A 22,107-nucleotide genomic window follows, 5' to 3' on the forward strand; every position below is an offset into this window, starting at 1 on the left:
ATGAGAGGCGTATCGGTTCTTTTGTTGTGGAGTGTGGTGGACCTCTCCACCCAGTATGTGTACGATAATGTGACCATAGACTATGTGCCCAGACAGCTGACGCAGTTTAAAGAGGAACATCCTGTGAGTACTGAGTACAGTTATATTATTAATGCAAAAAAGATAATGCCCAACAACATTAACATGAAGTTATCTTTGCCTCGAAAACGATTGATAGTACAAAGTGAAAAAGTGTGTCTGTTTTTCATAAACCATGTCGTCTGATGAGGCACTCTTTATTTTTAGTTGCGGTGTGACGTGCTCCTATGTTTTATTAAAAATCACTATAAGTAAAGGCTATTAACTAACTTGATACTTAATGCTTTCACTTACAAGTAGGTAGTTTAACTGAAAGCCGTCAGTTAAGGGTGATTCTTTACTACTTTTATGATCTGTTGATAAATAAAAAAATCAATAAAAAATAAATTGTGCGATATTGGTAATAATATTGCTCTACTAACTATATGTACATTTATATTGAGTTTTTGTCTCTTTCAGAAACCAATAGGAGTTCTCACAACAACTGCCGGAGCACCTGTTGACATCAGGCAGACGATCACAATGAACACAGACATATTCTCCAACACCTACCACATGGACACAACCTCAAATTCTGACGTCAGACAAATCCCGGAAAGGACTGTGCATGCCCGAGGGTTTGGAGCTCACGGATACTTCGAAGTGACCCATGATGTCTCCAAATACACCAGTGCTGATGTTTTCAATGGAATTGGAAAGAAAACTCCTTTATTTGGACGTTTTTCCACAGCCATTCAAAACAAAGGTGGACAAGAGCTTGGAAGAGAAATCAAAGGATTAGCAGTCAAATTATACACACAGGAAGGAAATTTAGACTTCCTAAACTTACATCTTCCGGTCTACCTATACAGAGATCCCGTTGACTTTGCCCATTTTGTAAGGTCATTCAGAAGGAACCCTAAAACAAATGTAATTGACTACACAATGATTTGGGACTTTATATCCCAAAGACCAGATGTACTGAACAACTTTATGTGGCTACACTCGGATTACGGGATCCCTGATGGATACAGAAGAATGGATATATTCCCATTGCATACTTATGAAATCACCAACAAACATGGAGAGAGTTTCTTTGTTAAGTTTAACTTTCGGACTGAACTGGGGTTGGCTAATCTTACCACTGCTCAAGCCCAAGCTATAGCCAGCCAAGATCCTGATTATTTCACCAGAGATGTGTATAATTCAATTGCTAATAAGAAATATCCTTCATGGAGATTAGACATGGACATCATGACTCCAGAACAGGTATTGCATCTAGATTATAATCCTTTCGACGTGACAAGGTTGTGGAAGAGAGGAACTTTTAAAACTGTCACCATTGGCCGACTCGTATTAAATAAGCATGCCGATAATGACTTTAGAGATACAGAACAGAGTGCGTATAACCCTGCCAACTTAGTGCCTGGTATACCTGGGCCCGTTGACAATATGTTCAGGGCACGAAGATTTGCTTACCGCGATGCTCACAAGTACCGTTTGGGAGGTAACCACGATAATATTGAAATCAATCATCCAAAATATACGAAGGTCTACAATCGCGATGGTCAAGCTCCGGTAAGAGATAACGTGCACGATGCCCCGGTTTACTACCCCAACACTTTTAATGGTCCAGAACCAATTGTTGATTTGAGTCATCCGAAAGTGAGGAAACACATGTGGGATAGAAATTCTGTTGATTTGCAGCCTAATTCAGAGTTCTACAATGACATTTTAGAGAACGATGCTCATAGGCAAAGGCTTGCAGATAACTTGGCGGCTACTCTTGTCAATGTGGACCGTCGTGTTGTGAAGAATGCTCTTAGTCTGTTATCGATGGTTTCTAAGGATTTGGGTCATAGAGTGACTGTGAGTTATAAGGCAGCTCAAGAGAGAGCAAATGCTGCTGCCAAGTTGGATGCTCAAACGAGATACGAGCCTCTTGCAAGATGTGTCAGCTTGTTCGCACAAGGTCGTTTAAAATAAGATATCCTAAATACTTTTTCTTAATTCTTTCCGGTTTCTTTTTCTGTATAATTTTAATTTTCAATCATCAAAATTTCCGTCCATGAATGCTTTAGTGTTCGATTTATTGTAAAGTATGGACCGATTTCATGACGAAATTAATTTTATATTTTCATAATAAACCTAATTTTGTGACCACATTGTTTCGATAGTTCCACAATTGGTAAATGAAATGCTAAAGGTAAGAATCCTTTGATTTGCCCTCCCACTGGAATTCTTGGAAAGTGACTTTTTCTTTTTGCTGGAACTTGGGTCGTTGGAGGAAAATTGACTTACAGCCGACGACAATGTGTGGGTAAAACGCAATATACACCTTATGTAATTTTGATTCTTTTTTTAGACCAGTTACTTTGCAAAAACTACTTTACTAAATGAAATGGTAGTACTAACCAATCAACTATTGGGTTTATTTGTTTCGAGATTGTTTTTTATTGATTTCTACTTTCTGCCGACTGATTTATGATTCATGTTGGTAGCAGAATAATATTTTTTTACTTATTAACTTTCGATCCATCATTTAGAGACATCTGAAAATTTGTACTTCAAAAAGAAAGTCCTGAAAGGTTGGAAATACCCAACAACCTCTCGCATACAAACTTGCTGAAGTTGGTTGTGTAGGTGCAGTATCGATCGAGGGCGTTGACCCCGCGTGCCACAATCGTAACTCCGTAACTGCTAAGTTCATGGGCAGACATGTTGACAGTTATTGTGATATCGATTCGTCCTACAAAAGCGTTACGGGGGCGGAAAACTTTGCTTTCTCTACAATTACGAGTGATAATTAAATTGGATGATGAAGGAAAATGGTAGAAATAGTAATAATATAATAGGTTATGTCGATGCCTCCTAAGTAAACTATCGTATGTCTCAAAACCAAACTTTACAGTAGAGCCATTTTAAGANTAGTACCTACTAACCAATCAACTATTGGGTTTATTTGTTACGAGATAGTTTTTTATTGATTTCTTCTTTCTGCCGACTGATTTATGATTCATGTTGGTAGCAGAATAATATTTTTTTATTTATTAACTTTCGATCCATCATTTAGAGACATCTGAAAATTTGTACTTCAAAAAGAAAGTCCTGAAAGGTTGGAAATACCCAACAACCTCTCGCATACAAACTTGCTGAAGTTGGTTGTGTAGGTGCAGTATCGATCGAGGGCGTTGACCCCGCGTGCCACAATCGTAACTCCGTAACTGCTAAGTTCATGGGCAGACATGTTGACAGTTATAATATTGTGATATCGATTCGTCCTACAAAAGCGTTACGGGGGCGGAAAACTTTGCTTTCTCTACAATTACGAGTGATAATTAAATTGGATAATGAAGGAAAATGGTAGAAATACTAATAATATAATAGGTTATGTTATGTTTTGGAGTCCGTACCTATTGAAAACGATTACCTTACCATAATTTGAGTGTAGAATCATACTTAGGCGTCATTTTTAGAAAACAATGATACAGCTTTAATAATGATAGAAGACGCCTTTGATGATCAATCAAAGAGATAAACAAAATAAGGGCGTTACCTATAGGTAAAACATACTGCGACACTCTAATGACCTAACGAGCTAACGACCATGTCTGTAGCCGCACTGAAATAGCTCTTTATAAATACAACGGTCGGCCATGTTGAAAAAATCTAAGGGCATCCAAGTGAGTACACATTCAGCCTGTCGATCAACAGTCCATCGGAAGCTGATCTCCCCTGCCCTGCTGAGGACTTTGGAGTAGACGCGAGAGAGGGGTGTTGTAGCTGGTATCGAGGGTCAAGGTACACTGGTCATTGGTACCCCATTTGTTGCCACCTTTGTTAGTACTTTATACTAGGGACACGTAGGTAGATGGGTACTGGCGCATGCTTGGACATTGCCTTTCGCATAGCGGATTTTATACCTACCTAACGTTCAGAGCCAGTGTCATTAGTTCCTGATAAAGTTATCTGTCATCATATCTAATGGATAAAATATGTTTACCCAAAGTAGATACGATCCTAAGTAAAGAGAAATAAGAATAAAAAAGTTTTATCATTTCTTAGTACCTACCTGCACTATTGAATTAATTCTGCCTTTAAAAAGTTTCGCCTAGGCAAGTGTGTTTATTTATATTGTGTAAAATTATATTAGCATCTACTCATAAGCATTATGTGTAATGGTTGGGAGGATTAATTGAAGATAATTTACAAGTATTATCCATTATTATCATAATTACCGACCAAGTAGATTCCACCGAGAGGTTTCAGATACCGTACATCATCACTATTTGACGGCTGCGTGCCGTATTATCATAAACAAAACACGATAGAAGATTGAAGGTGTGTTTTCTAATCATTATACTTTGTAGGCAGTGTTAATGAAGTTAATTATTTCGACTTTGTCTGTGATTGTTAGATGGACTTAAAATAAATACATAAATAACCATTACCAGTTACAGAATAAACTGAACATGTTAGTTAGTTAAAGTAAAAATTACAGTTGCAATGTAATTGGGTCCATTTAAAAACCTTAATACCAAAATTAAATTATTGTGGGAAACAAAAAGTTTTTCCCGTACCGGGAATCGAACCCGAGCCTCCTGGGTGAAAGCCAGGTATCCTAGCCACTAGACCATACGGGAGTTGATAAAGTTGTTGAAAAATTGTAATTTAACCTAATTTTTCATTATATTTGGAAGACAGTAATATTGCACACTTGGTAACTGAAAATAAACATTTAAAGTAGAGATGAAACGGATAGTTGTTTGGCCGGATACCGGATACCGGATATCCGGCCAGCTGATAGGCCGGATAGCCGGATATCCGGCGGCCGGATAGTTGGCTCATTGTCTCGTTGCATTTCGTGCCGAGTTTAACGCCGCACAGGTGTTTCGAACGTGATCAGTGGGTCTAGCTAGACTAGTCTAGACTAGACTAGTCACACTTTTCGAAAATCGAATCCGTCCGACCGAATAGAATGTCAGATTTTGCCACTTTTCTAGGGAGCAGATCAACTCAGGCGATTTCGGTTGCCATCGTGTGTGATTGAATAGCGAAAATTAAATTAGTTTACTTGCTGCGTAATCTGACTTAACTGCATCATGTCATCAGACCATCAGTGAAAAAAATAGCGCCTATTTATGTATTCGTCATTAGAGTGAATAGCCCAGAAAAAGAAATTAGGTTTTTGAAAGGCCTTAATATGGCTTTTTTGTAACTTTTTGGACTTTAAATAAAAGCTGTCATTATTATAAGCCATTTTATTGATATTTACCTCAAAGATTAATGTACCATTTTATGGTATTTCATTTTATTAACAGGAAATTGTAGTAGTTTTTTAATATCCGGTATCCGGCCGGATAGTGAGTTACTATCCGGTATCCGGCCGAATAGTAAATTTATTCCGGATATCCGGCCTACCGGATAGTTGCCGGATATCCGTTTCATCTCTAATTTAAAGTAATCAAGATGCAATGCTCACTCGTTATAGTATTAAATAAACAACATCATACTACCTACTATTTCAATAAAGAAAATTCGTTCTCACCAGGTTATAGGTATCAGCCTATTTAGATACAATTTTAGCCTATTTTTTTTTTTTTGTATTTTTAATATTTTGGGGACTAAATAAATGGTACATGTAGTGACATCTAGTATCACTGCTCACGCAACATCTATTTTAGGTACTCGCGCCCTCTTGCGTTTATTCAAAGAACTCCATAAAGTTAGGTTTCAATTTGTAGTTTGGAGCAAGCGATTCAATTAGTTTGCGTTAGATGGCGCTTTCTCGCGTAAAACCTTGGACAGAAATAAATGAAAGTTAGTTCCAGACTAACATTATAGATGGCGGTTTATACTATTTTTTCAAAAATACCCCATTATAAATATTTGTAGAACCACATACAATTTTACTATCGCTTAAAATTTACTATGTACAAAATAGTTTTATTTATCTATGTGCTGGATTAAAACATATAATAATGACCTAATAAAATTCCTCACCACAAGATTTTTTCTTGATGCAGGATTCGAACCTGCATTTTTTTGTTAGTAAATTCTTTCAGTATTCATTATAAAAAATGCTCTGACTTAAAATACAATGAAAGAAAGAAAACAATCTAAGAGCTTTTATTTGTCATTATAAGATTTAAAAGTTTTTTTTAAACAGGTGCTTAAAGAAGGAAAATTGAATAAAAAAAAGAAAATGCCGTGAATAAATATGAATATCTCTTTATTTTTAACAATAAACTCTAGACAGGAGGTATTTTATCACTTATAATAACCATTTAAGTACTAAACAAATTTGCCACATAGGTACGTTATAGGAATTTTAAGTTTAACATTAAATCACTATTATAAAATGATGGAATGTTAACGAAAGCTTGGATAACCTTAATTAATATAAATACTTTTAAGTTTCCCTAATTACATTAAGCGTGTTGTACTAAATAGTGTCATTTTACATTAAAAGGAAAAGTCAAGTTTTAGGAAAAATATTTTGGCGTCGTTTATTTCGTATTCCTTATTCATTTTGTAAAATCTTAGAAATGATAAATTACGCATTTAGGCTTATCACATAGAAATGCTCAAATCAGTCAATTTCTAAACATAAAGTTACTTTTACGAAAATAAATTGTATGCAATTATACAAAATAATTATTTCTATTAATAGGTACTAGAATTAATTTCTCTTGGTAAAAATGACTAGAATAATAGGTTTACTTATGCAACTCAATAAGTGTAATAGTAACGAACTTTAGTTTGTTAAGTATTGAATAAGTTAAGATGGAACAATGAAATGGAAGATAAAGATCGAACTATGATTTTAGATGAATGAATATTGATTAATATTCACGATTTCCGCCATCTTACATTCAAAACACTATTAGACAAACGTTTTTAAGATATCGATTTATTTAGACACAGAAGGCAAAGTATACAGCGTTATTGTGAAGTACATGACTATGAATTGCGAGAGCTTTCTAAAAGCTTGAGTTTGTAAGTTTACGTAGATGTTGCCAGCCGAAGGTGGGCCCGAAGCGTGGATTCTAAGTGGTGGGGCGAGGTGTGATGGGGCCCCAGGAGGTGTGACGGGGCCCCAGGGTTTGTGTGGGGCCCCGGAGTTGTTGGTGTTCTAGTGGGCATCCCGCCGCCTCCTGCCGGGACCGAAGGCCGAGTTGGCGGCGGCGACGCCCAGCATATGCTTGGCTTGGAGAGCCCCGGAGTAGCCACGGCTGAGTCCTAGGTCCAGAGCGCGTTNTGTTTGCCTTTGTTTTGGATCTTAATACGGTTAATTGGGAAGCATAATTTATAATATAATATAAACGTTTTATGGAAATTATCGAATGCTGTATTTAAGTCATTTTCAGTAAGAACGTCTGACCTTTTCACAAGGCAATAAAATCTTGTATTACTTAGTTCATCGGTAAATGATTATCATTACTTAGGGTTTTAAGTGTTAAAAAGATTAAAGTACTGCTACCTGGGGTACGCAGATGTGGGCAGGACCAACAGCAGGGCGATGAGAGCGCAGGACGCCAGAATATAGCTTGCTCGCACCATCCTGGAACAACAACAAAAATATCTTCATCATCAATATCATCGTCAACGTCATCATGTCATTTAGTCTCCACTGCAGCGACGACCTTCTTTAATTTACCAAAGGCCATAGCTGGGCATTAACTCGTTAATCCGTTAATCGTTAATTAACGAAGTTAACATTTCTATTAACGGATTAACTTTTAAATTAACTTTAAAAAATGTTAACGGACTCGTTAACTTCCGTTAAATTATCCTAAGTCCGTTAATCGTTAATCCAGTACCTACTATTTATCAAAAAGATACAGCAGGCACGCTGAAAAACACTAGAAAAACGCGTTCTGACAAATACGTTCGGGCTTCCAGAACTTTCAGAACCCAAAATAATAGTTTTTGTAACCAGGACGAAAGGATATAAAAAATGGTATTTTTTTATTTATTTACAAGCTTTATATTGACTTCATTCACTTGTTAGTATGTGTGGGACAAATCTTGCAAATGAATTTAAGACCAGTTCTCAACCGATTGAGCTGAAATTTGGTATACTTGTGTAAGTACGATGAAAATGCAATGTTATGGTACCATTAAGCTGGTCTGATGATGGAGTCAGGAGGTGGCCATAGGGACTCCTAAATGAAACGGCGGCATCGCATCGAATTTGCGTTCGTTGGATCTGTCTTTTCAAGCACTTTAGTACTAGATGATGTCCAGGGTCCTGATGATGGAGTCAGGAGGTGGCCATAGGAATCCTAAACGAAACGGTGGAAAATTATCGAGTTTGGGTTTGTTGGATTTGTCTTTTCGAGTAGGTGCTAACTTCGATTAATAAAGGGTGCTAAATTGTATTGTAATTGAACCAAGGCTCTGAAATTGAGATACTATAGACTAAGAGCTGGTGAACGCCAGACCTACGTCATTTTATAAAAGCTGAAAGTTTGTCAGCGTATGCTCCCAATATAGGTTAGAAGAATGTTGGTGGATTACGAAGTTTGGGTCATCGTTGCTTTGGTAGCTATCCTAAAAAAACTGTCTGGCAAGGAGTTGAAACTGTCAAAACTGTGTGGCTTATGTCGAAATCACTTCTATCTCTATCATTGCCCAAATATTATACATAAAAATCAGATTTTATGGTATAACTTCAGCTTTTATAAAATGCCGTAGGTCTGGCGTTCACTAGCTCTTAGTCAACTACTAAAAAGTGTAATATAAAATTATAATAATAAAATACTTTTTTAAAAACAAGCTTTTATTCTGAAATGCAGTTGTTACTAAAACATAAAAGAGGGATAAATTCCGTGCGCGATACAAGCTTTCGAAATTATTTGAACCTTGCATACAATTACTTTTTTCGTTTTAAACATGTGTTAACGGATTAACGATTAACGTTAACTTGCGTTAAATCTTGTTAAATGTAACGTTTTAACGTTTAACGAAGTTAATTTTTTTACTAACGGTTTAACGATTAACGAAGTTAACCATTTGATTAACGGTGCCCAGCTATGCCAAAGGCAAAAGGGATTTGCCCTATAGGCACTCTCCACCCTGGCCAGATGGGTTGGGNGGCGCGTTTCTCGCTGTGAACAGTCCAAAATTGTAGCTAAAGAAACGGTTATTGTCACTAATGTAACATGCAAACTTTTTAGATACTAAGGGTGGGTTGCACCATCTTACTTTGACTTTGACAAACGTCAAAAATCTGTCAAACTCCATACAAAATGCACCGGTTATCGTCATAGTTACCGTTAAAGTTAGGTGGTGCAACTCAGCCTAAGAGCGTCGATCGGTCTGAGCGGGTTCACACTACTTTCTGTATCCGTGAAAATCGGTCTGGAATACTAAGTCGTAGAATTATTTTAAGGTAGTGTACGCACTAGTAGATACGATTTCCGTCATCCAATATTTTCTATTTAGTTACTTTCTAAATCGATATTTTGACGGACTTTTTTGCACTAAGTGCCTACATCCGATCTGTTTCCGAGAAAATATTATTATGGTATAGAAAAGTCATAGTACTACGTGTATTATTTTGTAAGATAGTTTACGCACTAGATCCGATATCCGTTATACGATTTCTCTAGTTAGTTTTCTAGATCCGTATTTGAACGAGTTCGGTTCGGACGTAGTGCGAAACTCTATTGTAATGCAAGTAAGACTATGCCTAGTCGTAGACTACAACAGACTTTTGTCGGCCGATAGTTGGATCGGGCTGTTAATCAGTATGGACAATGTATAAAAGTGCACACATTATTGACCGATTCGTCATACAATTTAGAATCGAGCGCAACTATCGGCCGACTAAAAATCAGCCTGCGGGGAATCTAAATTCGGGGTAGAGAATCCGTGATGTGCAAGGCATGTACACAATGTAACACTGTCAAACGCCGAGCTTTACAAAGTGAAATATGTTGAAACGCGCTGCATTGCTGTAACTTTGCAAATTCTTTTATGACCTTTTCGACGCGGCTCCAAATTAACAGTGTTTAGAACTTTTAACAATGCTACTTTATTTGGGGCTTAGTTTAAGTGAATGTAAGCAAAATTTATTTAAAAGGTTAACAAAGAGTTTAAAATGTGTTGCTTCTAATTAAAGAAACAGGATTATAACGCTATAGTAATTATTGGTGCGTAAAGAGGATGAGGTATCTATCCCTCCCATAAATATTAAACCGGTTCTTGTTTCAAAATTTGAAGCCTGTTAAAACGTCATTTATTAAACCAGGCTGAGTAGCACCACCTAACTTTGACCGTAACTATAACGATAACCGGCATTTTTTGTATGGAGTTTGACAGATTTTTGACGTTTGTCAAAGTTAAAGTAAGATGGTGCAACCCAGCCTTTTATTCGTTGATATATTCACCATCGTTATGCTAACTTTATGCGTGAAAAAAGATTTCTTAACCACAAGAGCACAAAATTAAATTTAACAGAGCTACATACCTACCTACATAACATAAAATAAGTATCTAAAGTTTAGTTTTTATAATTATTTTAGCATAATAAATAACTTGATAGTAAACAGGCATGTTACAAATGTGGTTAATAATAAAAAAATACATACAACAAATCATGCAAACATTGCAAACCCAAAGCGTTCTACACGTACCTAGTGATTTCATCTTTAAAGCTGAAAAGAGACAAAACATGTGAAAACATTAAAGAAAACACACACAATTAAAAAATACAATCACTATTATTCTCAAAGTGGTGATAGGTACCAAATTTAATTACAATCTGCCAGTCAAACCGTTAATTGTTTGTCCAATGAGTTTATCGTGTTTTGAATAATAATTAGGACCTGGATATCGTTAATGGTGACAGTTACTGTCCAGCTAAATAGTTTGAACTTTGAATTATAGATTAATCTAGCTAAATGGATTCCGAATAATTCCTAGGAAATTTTAGGCACATTCTAAATACGTCCACGTTTATATCTAGATTAGCTTTCTGCCATAGTATTCGCCCGCATGTTTCTCCATACAAGCTTTGGATCCCCGTATGAATTTTGGAAAATCCTTTCTTAGCAGATGCCTCCGTCATAATAACTATCTGCGTGCTTTCAAGGCAATGCGTTCAGTGGTATGAACTGTGTTGATAGATACAAAACAAATTGAATTTTATAGGAGTTAAATGTGCCAATATTTGAATAATTTCTTTCTGCCTGAAATTTCACTGGCTATTGTAATTAATAGCTATCGATAAATTTTTCAAGAACAGCTTTCATCTTACGATAATATTTAATTTAAAAACACTACCTCCGAATATTTCATAACGAGTTCCTGGAAATGGATTTTTTCCTTTGGGACCCGATATAAAGGTAAATACAATAATTCTGCTCTTATACGATTTTTTTTGTTTTTCTCAACCGGTTTATTGTGCCTTAGCATGTGTATTAAATATGAATTCATGAGAGTGTATGTGTAGTGATTCCCAAGGTACATATAAAATGTTAGCTTCATAAAATGTGGAGTTACCTATCTACTAGACCATCGCTTATGATCCAGAATATTGTGATGTTCTCTTGATTTGGTGTGGTTATGATAAAAAAGAGTCTCAAATTGCTGCAGTTTTCCTTGAAACGTGTTCCACGAGGCACAGTTACACGTCGCTTCAGATGTAGGCAAAGAAGTTTAGATGAAAACTGACCTTTCTTACACAGAAGTAAAACTTTTCATCTGGCTTTAGTGAAAGGAATAGTTCAACTTAGAGACTTTAAAGTCTGTCCTTCAATTACTAAATTTGATAGAACTTTGACATCTAAAATCTTTACCACAAATCTAAATCTACAATGGTATTTTGATGTAGGTACTAAGTATTAACAGATCTGGGACGGTTTTGTATGATTCAATATTATTCATTTTACAATTAGTTTGGAACTTCAAATTGAAATCGCAATTTGTTTGATTGAAATATTCATGAATAATGTATACCTAACTTCGAAATTTATCTGTAGCTAAACAACATTTTGTAAATACTTTACATTATTGTTTTAATATTATGATATTTTAGAATAGACACTTAGATAAAAACATCACAATAATTAATTGTTAACCGAGAAGTAAAAATGTAGAGAATATGCATGAAAATATTGGTATAATAACCTAATTTCATAGCAAGATGTAAACTTTCTAAGCATAGAAGTAGTAGGGTAAAAAATCTTGCATATTCCCTATTCATCCAATCACATGCGACAAATTAACAATCACCAATCGGATGCAATCGAAATACCCATAAATTCAGTTAATTTTTAGAATGTTTCCCGTATAGATTAAACAAGAAAAAAGGAGAATAGACTTGAAAGTTAAAATCCATTGATCCACACTGAATCCCCAAGAAACGAAAAGGAAAAGAGGAAATTTTTGAAGTGACATCAACTTACTTCTCCATTTTGCGTTCGAACTGTAGAAGGTTCTGGAGTCTGCCGAGCATGTCCACGATCTCCTCGGGCTCGTACTGGCCATCGTCGCGGTAGTAGTTGTTGTAGCTGAAGGAAATAAATTGTTTAAGAAATAATTGGTTTGTTCGAGACATTTGTACGGCTTTACCTTCTATGTGCCTCACCATCATCAATATCTTAAGAATGTTGTAAGGCCCGCCATGGTGTAGGTAGTGGTATTTTTTTAACTCATCATCATCATTTCAACCATAGGACGTCCACTGCTGAACATAGGCCTCCCCCAATGATTTTCACAATGGCCGGTTGGTAGCGGCCTGCATCCAGCGCCTTCCTGCTACCTTTATGAGTGGCCTCCACTCCAGAACCTTGCTGCCCCATCGGCCGTCAGTTATTTTACCTATGTATCGTTATTATTTTCGTTACGTGATTCGAAATAACTTATTATAAACAGTTTTTCTAGTACTGTCTTACTTAGGAGTTTTTAACTCTTAATCAGGCAAGCAAGTTTACATTTTTACCTTTTCACAAGGCAATAAATTCTTGAAAATGGTATTACTTAGTTAATCGGTAAATGATTATCATTACTTAGGGTTTTAAGTGTTAAAAAGATTAAAGTACTGCTACCTGGGGTACGCAGATGTGGGCAGGACCAACAGCAGGGCGATGAGAGCGCAGGACGCCAGAATATAGCTTGCTCGCACCATCCTGGAACAACAACAAAAATATCTTCATCATCAATATCATCGTCAACGTCATCATGTCATTTAGTCTCCACTGCAGCGACGACCTTCTTTAATTTACCAAAGGCAAAAGGGATTTGGCCTATAGGCACTCTCCACCCTGGCCAGATGTGTTGGGGAGGTCTGATGTTCGCATATTTCTTCCTTAGTCGCCTCTTACGACATCCATGGGAAGCGTAGGGGTATTTTTCGTAATTGGAGGGTATGTTCACTGCTGTTTGTATGTGCAGACTCAACGGTGTCTAAAAATCCAGGTTAATGAGTTCTAAAGGAGATAATAACATTGTCCAAGCTACAGCACAGAGCTAACGTGTGTTTTTGAATCTAGCGTCTTTAATATTTAGATTATCGTTAACGAGATAATGTAAAGAAAATTTTGATGAATTTAAGAGACTCCTAAAATCACAAACCCGATGAGGTTCATCATTAATTAACCACAAATTATGTTATTGTAGGATAAAAAGGAAATTAGGGCGGTTTTGTTTTGGAGTCCCAATGATCTTTTGGTAAAACGATACGAGCCTTAAGTGACGTAACTCGACCTACACACTAAGTGCGATGCAAACTTAAAAAGGTTCACGAGGGAAATAAAAGGAAATAAACGACAGAGAGATTATAAATAAAGGGGCAGATTGTTTGAAAAAAATACAGTTTCCCTGTAAGTTGAACTTTTTTCATTCGAATCCAGGATCATTAAAAAAGTCTTTTTTTAATTGAAAGTTTTGCTAGGTGTATTTTTTCCCTACCGTAGGTAACGTAATTTACGTGAGGAAATAACATCATAAAGTCTTCATACGTCGTGAGAAGTCTCATTGAAAGATTTTCGTTACTACAAAAAATAATATAAGAGGAGGAGGAGACTGCCCGTCTCATAAATTCAGTCCGTAACTAGAGTAATTACTAATAGTTCTTATAATGGCATGATACTACTATAATATCTGAAAATTCCTACCTCACGTTTCCCGTGTAGACAGAGTCAACTAGGACTGGCAGTAAAATCTGATCAGAGAAAGTGGCATTATGCAATGCAAGGAAAGGAATAATTTATTTGGCCTTTTTTGGTTTTGTTTTTATACAGGGTGAAATTGCAAAGTGTTGCCACAATTTTTTGATAAGCTCTATGAGTATAACAATATAACTTTATCGTAATTATTTTGAATCGTTGTATTTTTCAAGAAAAAAAATATAGAAAGTGTAATTCGCGGGTGCCTATCGTAAGTTTTCGCGCACCATAAATTGTCTATTAAGCTTTGCAGTTAACTGTTTCCATGTAAGTCAATTTTGAAACCGCACGCAGCTGATAAAAATATGAAATAAAATATTTGTTTTCTTGACGTAAATCGATTATCTTACTGATCCTGAGTCGCTGCTGTAAATTTGGCAACACCTTGCAATTTCAACCTGTATTTATATTATTATTTTTATTTGTGAAACAAATGCAAGTCGAGGAAGCGTGCTTTTGTTTTGGTTAGTTATTCAAATGTATTTGACACGGCTCTTGAATCGGAACAAGAAGAGAGAGACAAATTTCCCGAAGGGTTTTGTGATTACTCAACACTAGGATAAATAAAATATTTGTCTTTTACAAACAAAACAAAATAAATTGTGTTACTCTACCTACTACTTTTCAAATCAAATCAAAAATGTTTCATAGTTCTCGTCATAACAAATCAATTGGACAAAAAGCTTACAAATAAGAATTATTGGATTTCGAGAAACGCTAAAAGATTTGCTTTTATCCCATCAGAATGATTAGTTGATTATTATTACTTATTCTATAATAAACCAAATTCTAATAATACGTCTGCGTCTTTACAACGGACTTATATCTGGTAATATCGTTTCAGTGTGTCAATTTAATAAAGATATTCATGATAATCACATTTTATTAATAGCTTCGCTAAATTAGGAGCTAATACGATAGCTGGAACAATTTTTATTTAGCTAGGTACAATTGAAACTGTGCTTATTTCTATGGAACAAGCCAAAGTCTTGAATGAACAAATTTAATCATGTACCAAACGCCATGAATGCGGATAATCTATTTCAGTACCAAATCAGGGACAAAACTTTAGAATAGTTGGCGTATTTAGCAAAGTGTCTACATTTTGACCCGTCATCCATTATGAAGATGAGATAAACTCCTGTGAGTTCTTCGTACTGAGTAAGGTTTCTTGAAACCCTTTATGTTTACAACTAGAGGCCGCCCGCGACTTCGTACGCGTAGATCCCGTTTTACCCCCTTAGGGGTGGAGTTTCGTAAAATCCTTTCTTAGCGGATGCCTACGTCATAACATCTGCCTGCATGCCAAATTTCAGCCTGATCCGTCCAGTGGTTTGGGCTGTGCGTTGATAGATCACTAATGTCAGTCAGTCAATCAGTCACCTTTGAGTTATATTTAGATTGAAACACTGAAACAATTACCAAAAATACAGTCATACCGATTTTATAATTAAAAGTTTAACATTCCAGTTAAAACAAAACTTCTAATTAAGTAGTACGGAATGGTACAGTACGCACAAACTTTGGGGTGTATAATTATACAACCTGCCTTGTTTGCGGTTTCACCTAATTAATATAGAAAGTTAAATAAATATCACCCATGCGACTATTCCTATAATATAAGTAATTGATATTTATTACTGTAGCACGAGAAGAAACTTTTCATCATTTTGTGAAGGTTAAAGTTGAGATTTAAAAATAATTTCGAGACATGTTTTTGTACAAAAAATAAATTAATTTGATCAGTCGTCACAATTTTCAGGGGCAGGCATTTCTTTCATGATGATAAAGTTGCTCTGTAGGTATTAAGTAGGTAATCAGAACAAGAACAACATTAAATAAGATTTATTAAAATGCACAAATTTAAATACAGTAAATAGAAAATAAAAGCCTATGATACGTGTTTAAAAATATTATTTATATACAAAAAAAAGGCTAGTTATAAGAGATGCCAATTTTGTCGATGAACTTCCACCAACGTAACAGGGTGTTAGTAGTTAGGCTAATTATTAATTAATTATGGCTGAGTTTACTTTCTAATTATAATGTAATAATTACGTTCATACGTTGCTCATTATCGTAACATAATCAATATGTAATTAGTGACTGACATCCATATTTTAAAAATGCACAGACTAAAATGTTGCTCTTCTCTGATCACAACACTGTGGTTAGATGTTAGAACATTAAAAAATACCTCCCATAATACAAAGTAGTAGGGCTTACCCGTTTTGTGTCAATAATTTATATACCTAATCCTTTTTCCTTTTTGGGAACTATAAAACTATTTTCCAATAAATTCTTTACTTACGCAATGCGACCAAACTCAACCACGCTAAAACCCAAAATGGTGTATTTAATTAACTATATTGTGTTAAACCTTTATAAGAATTCGTATCACAGATGGTCAGTCAAGCGCTATGTTGACACACTCCCGAGTTACATGGCAGGCTTGCTAATTACAACAAACTAGTGTAAGCGCGCGGCTTTTACTGTGAAAATTAAAAAGGAAACACATTCGTTTGTTTCTATTAAAATACAAAATACTTACATAGTAATTGGAAAAAAATACTATATTAAAAAAATTGTTTTACCATACACGTTTTAAAAGTTTATTTTGGGCTCTACTTAACATAATACTGAAATCAAATGCAGTGTTTTTACAAAAAACATTGATTTCATTCAAAGCCAAGATACCTACTAGCGGCCGCCCGCGACTTCGTACGCGTGGATCCCGTTTTACCCCCTTAGGGATTGAATTTTGCAAAAGCCTGTCTTAGTGAGCACCTACATTTTAAATTTTCCTAGCACTTGTAGTTTCAGAGATTTCGCGATGAGTGAATGAGTCTGTCAGTCAGTGACCTTTCGCTTTTATGTATAGATTCATAAATACGTAAGGTATGAATTTCGCAACTGAAAGAAAAACTGCAAGAAATTTTGGGATAGAATTTGATATTTCCGAATCGTGCTTCTTGTCAATGTATTTTCATAGTAGAAAGTAACATGTTTACAAATACAAAAATAAATTTTCGTTTGAAAAATAATAAAGATAATAAGATAAGATAATGGACAGGAAATGATAACATAAACTAAGGTTCAGTTTTGTTACGGGTACTTGGTTTTGTCGATTGATGTTGGCCCCCACGCATTTCAAGATAGGTATGGAATTATTTTTGGAACTCTATCTATGAAAATAACTTTATCCCACGAGTATTTAAATACTCTGAGGGCTAAAATAATAGTTCGTTAATTTTGGGGTAATACTTTAAAATGTTGATAAATCTCTGAGAGAGGTTCCCGGTTTGAATTTATAGCAAATGAATTCAATTCAGTCATTATTTTGTGTGTAAACAGGCCAAAATGACGGAAGTATTTTTACATTTTTGTCAAAACAAAACTAAGAGTGCCATACAATTAATGCCAATTAGTTGGAACACGAAACCAATTAAGTGGGCATAAATTGCACCAAACTAGCACTTTGCACTTGTATTACACTTAATAACTATGTTCATGAACACATTATTATCAATATAGACTAAGAGCTAGTGAACGCCNCCAGGAAATCTTTAACGTTTTACATAAATATATTGACTTGGCCATCGCATGAAAACACGTGTAAATTAAATTATTTAGTGCGATGGCCAAGTCAATATATTTATGTAAAACGTTAAAGATTTCCTGGCCTGGACTTGGTATTACATGGATCTCACAACTTTTTACCGTAGAACAACTGAGTTGCGAGACTTGGTTTTTTTGACAAGTATTGTTTTTGATGGTCACAATATACTGTGGTTAGATGTTAAAACATCAAAAAATACCTACCATAGTATATACCTACAAAGTAGTAGGGATTACCCGTTTTGTGTCAATAATTTATATGCCTAATCCTTTTTCCTTTTTGGGAACTATAAAACTATTTTCAATAAAAGGAAGAAGAAAAAATAAATTCTTTACTTACGCAATGCGACCAAACTCAACCACGCTAAAACCCAAAATGGTGTATTTAATTAACTATATTGTGTTAAACCTTTATAAGTATTCGTATCACAGATGGTCAGTCAAGCGCTATGTTGACACACTCCCGTGAAACATGGCAGGCTAGCTAATTACAACAAACTAGTGTAAGCCCGCGGCTTTTACTGTGAAAATAAAAAATAAAATGTAAAGACATTTGTTTGTTTCTATTAGAATTAAATATTATTACATAGCCATTGGAAAAAAATACTATATTAAAAAAATTGTCTTGAGGAAATACTTTGTATGTTTTACCATACACGTTTTAAAAGTTTATTTTGGGCTCTACTTAACATAATACTGAAATCAAATGCAGTGTTTTTACAAAAAACATTGATTTCATTCAAAGCCAAGATACCTAACTAGCGGCCGCCCGCGACTTCGTACGCGTGGATCCCGTTTTACCCCCTTAGGGATTGAATTTTGCAAAAGCCTGTCTTAGTGAGCACCTACATTTTAAATTTTCCTAGCACTTGTAGTTTCAGAGATTTCGCGATGAGTGAATGAGTCAGTCAGTCAGTGACCTTTCGCTTTTATGTATAGATTCAAAAATACGTAAGGTATGAATTTCGGGAATTGCAAGAAATTTTGGGATAGAATTTGATATTTCCGAATCGTGCTTCTTGTCAATGTATTTTCATAGTAGAAAGTAACATGTTTACAAATACAAAAATAAATTTTCGTTTGAAAAATAATAAAGATAATAAGATAAGATAATGGACATAAATGATAACATAAACTAAGGTTCAGTTTTGTTACGGGTACTTTGTTTTGTCGATTGATGTTGGCCCCCACGCATTTCAAGATAGGTATGGAATTATTTTTGGAACTCTATCTATGAAAATAACTTTATCCCACGAGTATTTAAATACTCTTTTGAGGGCTAAAATGATAGTTCGTTAATTTTGGGGTAATACTTAAAAATGTTGATAAATCTCTGAGAGAGGTTCCCGGTTTGAATTTATAGCAAATGAATTCAATTCAGTCATTATTTTGTGTGTAAACAGGCCAAAATGACGGAAGTATAAAATGTCAAAACAAAACTAAGAGTGCCATACAATTAATGCCAATTAGTTGGAACACAAAACCAATTAAGAGGGCATAAATTGCACCAAACTAGCACTTTGCACTTGTATTACACTTAATAACTATGTTCATGAACACATTATTATCAATACGTATGAACTTGTTCATGGACAAAAAGTGCAAGTTACTTATATTTTCATTTAATGCCATTTAAAAGCGAGTTTTGAGTTTTTCAAAATTAAACATAACTTAGTACACAGTTAACTGGAAAGATAAAATAAATTGTCTTTCTGGATTATGACACTGATTCCCAGACCCAGAAAGCTTGACAAATAACACATTAGATAATTCCATGTTTTTACGCCTAAAACATACTAATTTATTAATGATAAGTACTTTATAATATTCTGCAAAGATTAAAAGACAAATATACATGTTTTTCTTTGTTAAAACATATTTTTACATGCAAATTTTACCGGTTTTGTTAAGTAGCTGCTTAAAGTGCCAATAATTGGGTGGTTTACCCTATTTAGTATTAGCTCAAAAAGCATCGATATAAAAATATTTCACGCACACTTTATACTCATCTTCCAGCTGACGAAATTCCCAGAGCAAATCGCATTACCATATTTGCATGATACACGTTAATTATTCCGTATACATTCATTAATAAATAACATAATTTTACGTCATATTTTTATTATTTTGTTTACTGATGTATCGGATATCTTTATTTAGTTTTTGTATGTCAATCTTACATATAAATATAACTGAAAGTATTAATAATTTAGTACGATAAGTTTTGCATTCGTAGCAGTGTAAAGTTCAGAACTCAACTTTGTAGTCGCGCTACAGTTCGTAGCACTACACTGTGTCGTAGCGCAGGCTCGTTAAGCCTAGGAGGTCTTTCCTGTCGCTTATTTGAGCCGTAGCTTCGTTTGCGGCTTTGTACTAAAGCCGTGCAAAGTTACCGTAGCTACGAGTAGCTCGTAGAGGATTGTGAATATTGCGATTTGTTTAAACAACTTTGTGGCTAGATTTGGGCATTTCCGCTAGTTTGAGCGCCCACTGGTTTTCATACTGAATTACCGATTTGAATAGACAACAAAGACTGGCTGTATACAACTATTATTTATTTACTGTTCGTAGCCAGGCAAGACTTTATATTGTGATCAAAGCATCTACCTAAATGATGTGTTTTTAAACAGTTCTAAAGTAATATTATAAAGTTTTAATAATTTTAAAGTCGCCAAAAGGTATTCTGTAGAATGCCCGATCCACGTTCATTTAGTTCATTATTGTAACAAGTGAGGTAGGCAATTGTTACAATAAATCCCTCTTTTCGAAGTAAACAGGCACTTTTGTAACAGTGTGCATCGCCATCGCACTTCCCTGTTTTTGTAGAGATGATTTTGTTACATATAAATGAGCTAATATAATAATCGTAATGGAACAGTATCCCTACTTCCCAGTAGTTATTCAGCGGAATCCACCTTTGTCAAAGACAGTTTCTCAAAGGACGACAGTGTTGTCGTATGGTCGCGCTTTAAGACTATCTTTGTGCTTGCCCGCTGTTGGATTATAATTGGTAGTACATTACTCGTATTATAGGACTAATTGGACGTGATGCTTGTTTATCAAAAGGTTAATAATAATATAATAACTAACATAAGTACGAGTTACCTATTGTTGTGTAGATTATTTGGAATTTTTGACCAACTTTTTTGCTGCTATTTGCCTGCCGGTATTGACTATTTAATAGTCTATACCATAGTTATTTAAAATAATGTGATTTTAGATAGCAATGCGATATTATCGTGTCATAAAATACCTTCTCACGTTCTTATGATAGAGCTGGAGGCTTACCGAAATAGCCTTAAAGGCACTCTTTATTTTCGTATTTTCTGCGTAAATGTTTTTATTTGCCACTGCCACTTGATTTTAGCAATTTTGCGAGCTATCACATATTATTTTCTCCAATTATAATTATTTTATCAATTGATATTTACGAGTATATCCGCATTAATTACAGTACAAAAGGCGAACTTAATTATTTTGGGAGATTTAATAAAAACTTTTTAAGCTTTTTCGATAGGTTTGTTCGATACGAATGACTTTGACACAGACGCGTTGTATTCAAAGAACTAAAGTGTTGTCGGAATGACAATAGATTTGCAATGCACAGTTGCACACTATACACTATACAGTACTTTGGTGCATCTTCATGCCTGTATTTTGCAGGATATTGTTGGTTTTCAATACTGTAAAGATACTAACTGGATGTGTGAGAAAAATGACTGTAAATATCAATATAGAAAAAAATTGCAGTATTTTCACACAAAAGGTACGGACAATACGGACTATAAAAAGCAAATTGAAAGATAAACTTTCGTAATATTTGTAAGTCATAAAAATACTCAATTCGATTCTTTTCATCCGAAAGATGTTCATTGCTAGACAAAGATTTTCTCTACAAATTACTATTAAAAACTATTTTCTTTATAAACGAACTACAGTCATCGTCTTTTACGTAGTTCGTGACACCCAGAGTAGCCAAACAGTTCAATACACATTGTCAACTGGAATAAGGCAGTGCTGTCAACTTTTTGACCACTTTGGGTGTCACGAACTACCTACATGCATCTTAAATTAATATCATGACTAAAACTTAAAAAATGTATGCTATATCGCCTAGATGTAAGATATCAAGTGTGTCTAACGAGTTCAACTCTCCCTCCATATCAGTTGTAGACTATTTTTAGCTCTAGACAGACAGATATCAGTTTTTCCCGCATCGTCGATGGATAGGAAATTGCTTCGTTGTCGTGCTTGT

General features: G+C 35.0%; 2 protein-coding genes and 1 non-coding gene across 12 annotated transcripts in view; 1 reads left to right on the forward strand and 2 right to left on the reverse strand.

Moving 5' to 3' along the window:
* LOC114366777 (peroxisomal catalase 1-like) lies at positions 1-2,140 on the forward strand. The gene is made up of 2 exons (XM_028323755.1): positions 1-123; positions 538-2,140. Exons 1-2 carry the CDS (start codon positions 1-3, stop codon positions 2,041-2,043), a joined length of 1,629 nt encoding a protein of 542 aa, XP_028179556.1. The 3' UTR covers positions 2,044-2,140.
* Positions 2,141-4,628: 2,488 nt separating this feature from the next.
* TRNAE-UUC (transfer RNA glutamic acid (anticodon UUC)) lies at positions 4,629-4,700 on the reverse strand. The gene has a single exon. It is a non-coding gene; the product is annotated as a tRNA-Glu (tRNA).
* A 1,572-nt stretch (positions 4,701-6,272) lies between these two features.
* Dh31 (diuretic hormone class 2) overlaps positions 6,273-22,107 on the reverse strand; it is an 81,131-nt gene continuing 65,296 nt past the window's right edge. Inside the window, exons 1-6 of one of the 10 annotated variants that reach the window (XM_028323733.1) lie at positions 18,193-18,201; positions 13,113-13,196; positions 12,474-12,578; positions 10,701-10,721; positions 9,158-9,170; positions 6,273-7,309 (exon numbers count right to left, since the gene is read on the reverse strand). In XM_028323733.1, the coding sequence (XP_028179534.1) occupies positions 7,193-7,309; positions 9,158-9,170; positions 10,701-10,721; positions 12,474-12,578; positions 13,113-13,195 (339 nt within the window). In that variant the 5' untranslated portion in view covers position 13,196; positions 18,193-18,201 and the 3' untranslated portion in view covers positions 6,273-7,192. The other 9 variants (XM_028323732.1, XM_028323734.1, XM_028323736.1 and 6 more) reach the window with 9 other exon arrangements.

Source organism: Ostrinia furnacalis, unplaced genomic scaffold (genome assembly GCF_004193835.3).
Source record: "Ostrinia furnacalis isolate ACB-3 unplaced genomic scaffold, ASM419383v2 OfSCF0682, whole genome shotgun sequence".
NCBI classification, from domain to species: domain Eukaryota; kingdom Metazoa; phylum Arthropoda; class Insecta; order Lepidoptera; family Crambidae; genus Ostrinia; species Ostrinia furnacalis.

Coding starts and splice junctions, on each gene's coding strand:
- LOC114366777 (XM_028323755.1), top strand. CDS start 1: ATGAGAGGCGTATCGGTTCTTTTGTTGTGGAGTGTGGTGGACCTCTCC. Junction 124..537: donor AGTTTAAAGAGGAACATCCT/GTGAGTACTGAG, acceptor TGTCTCTTTCAG/AAACCAATAGGAGTTCTCAC.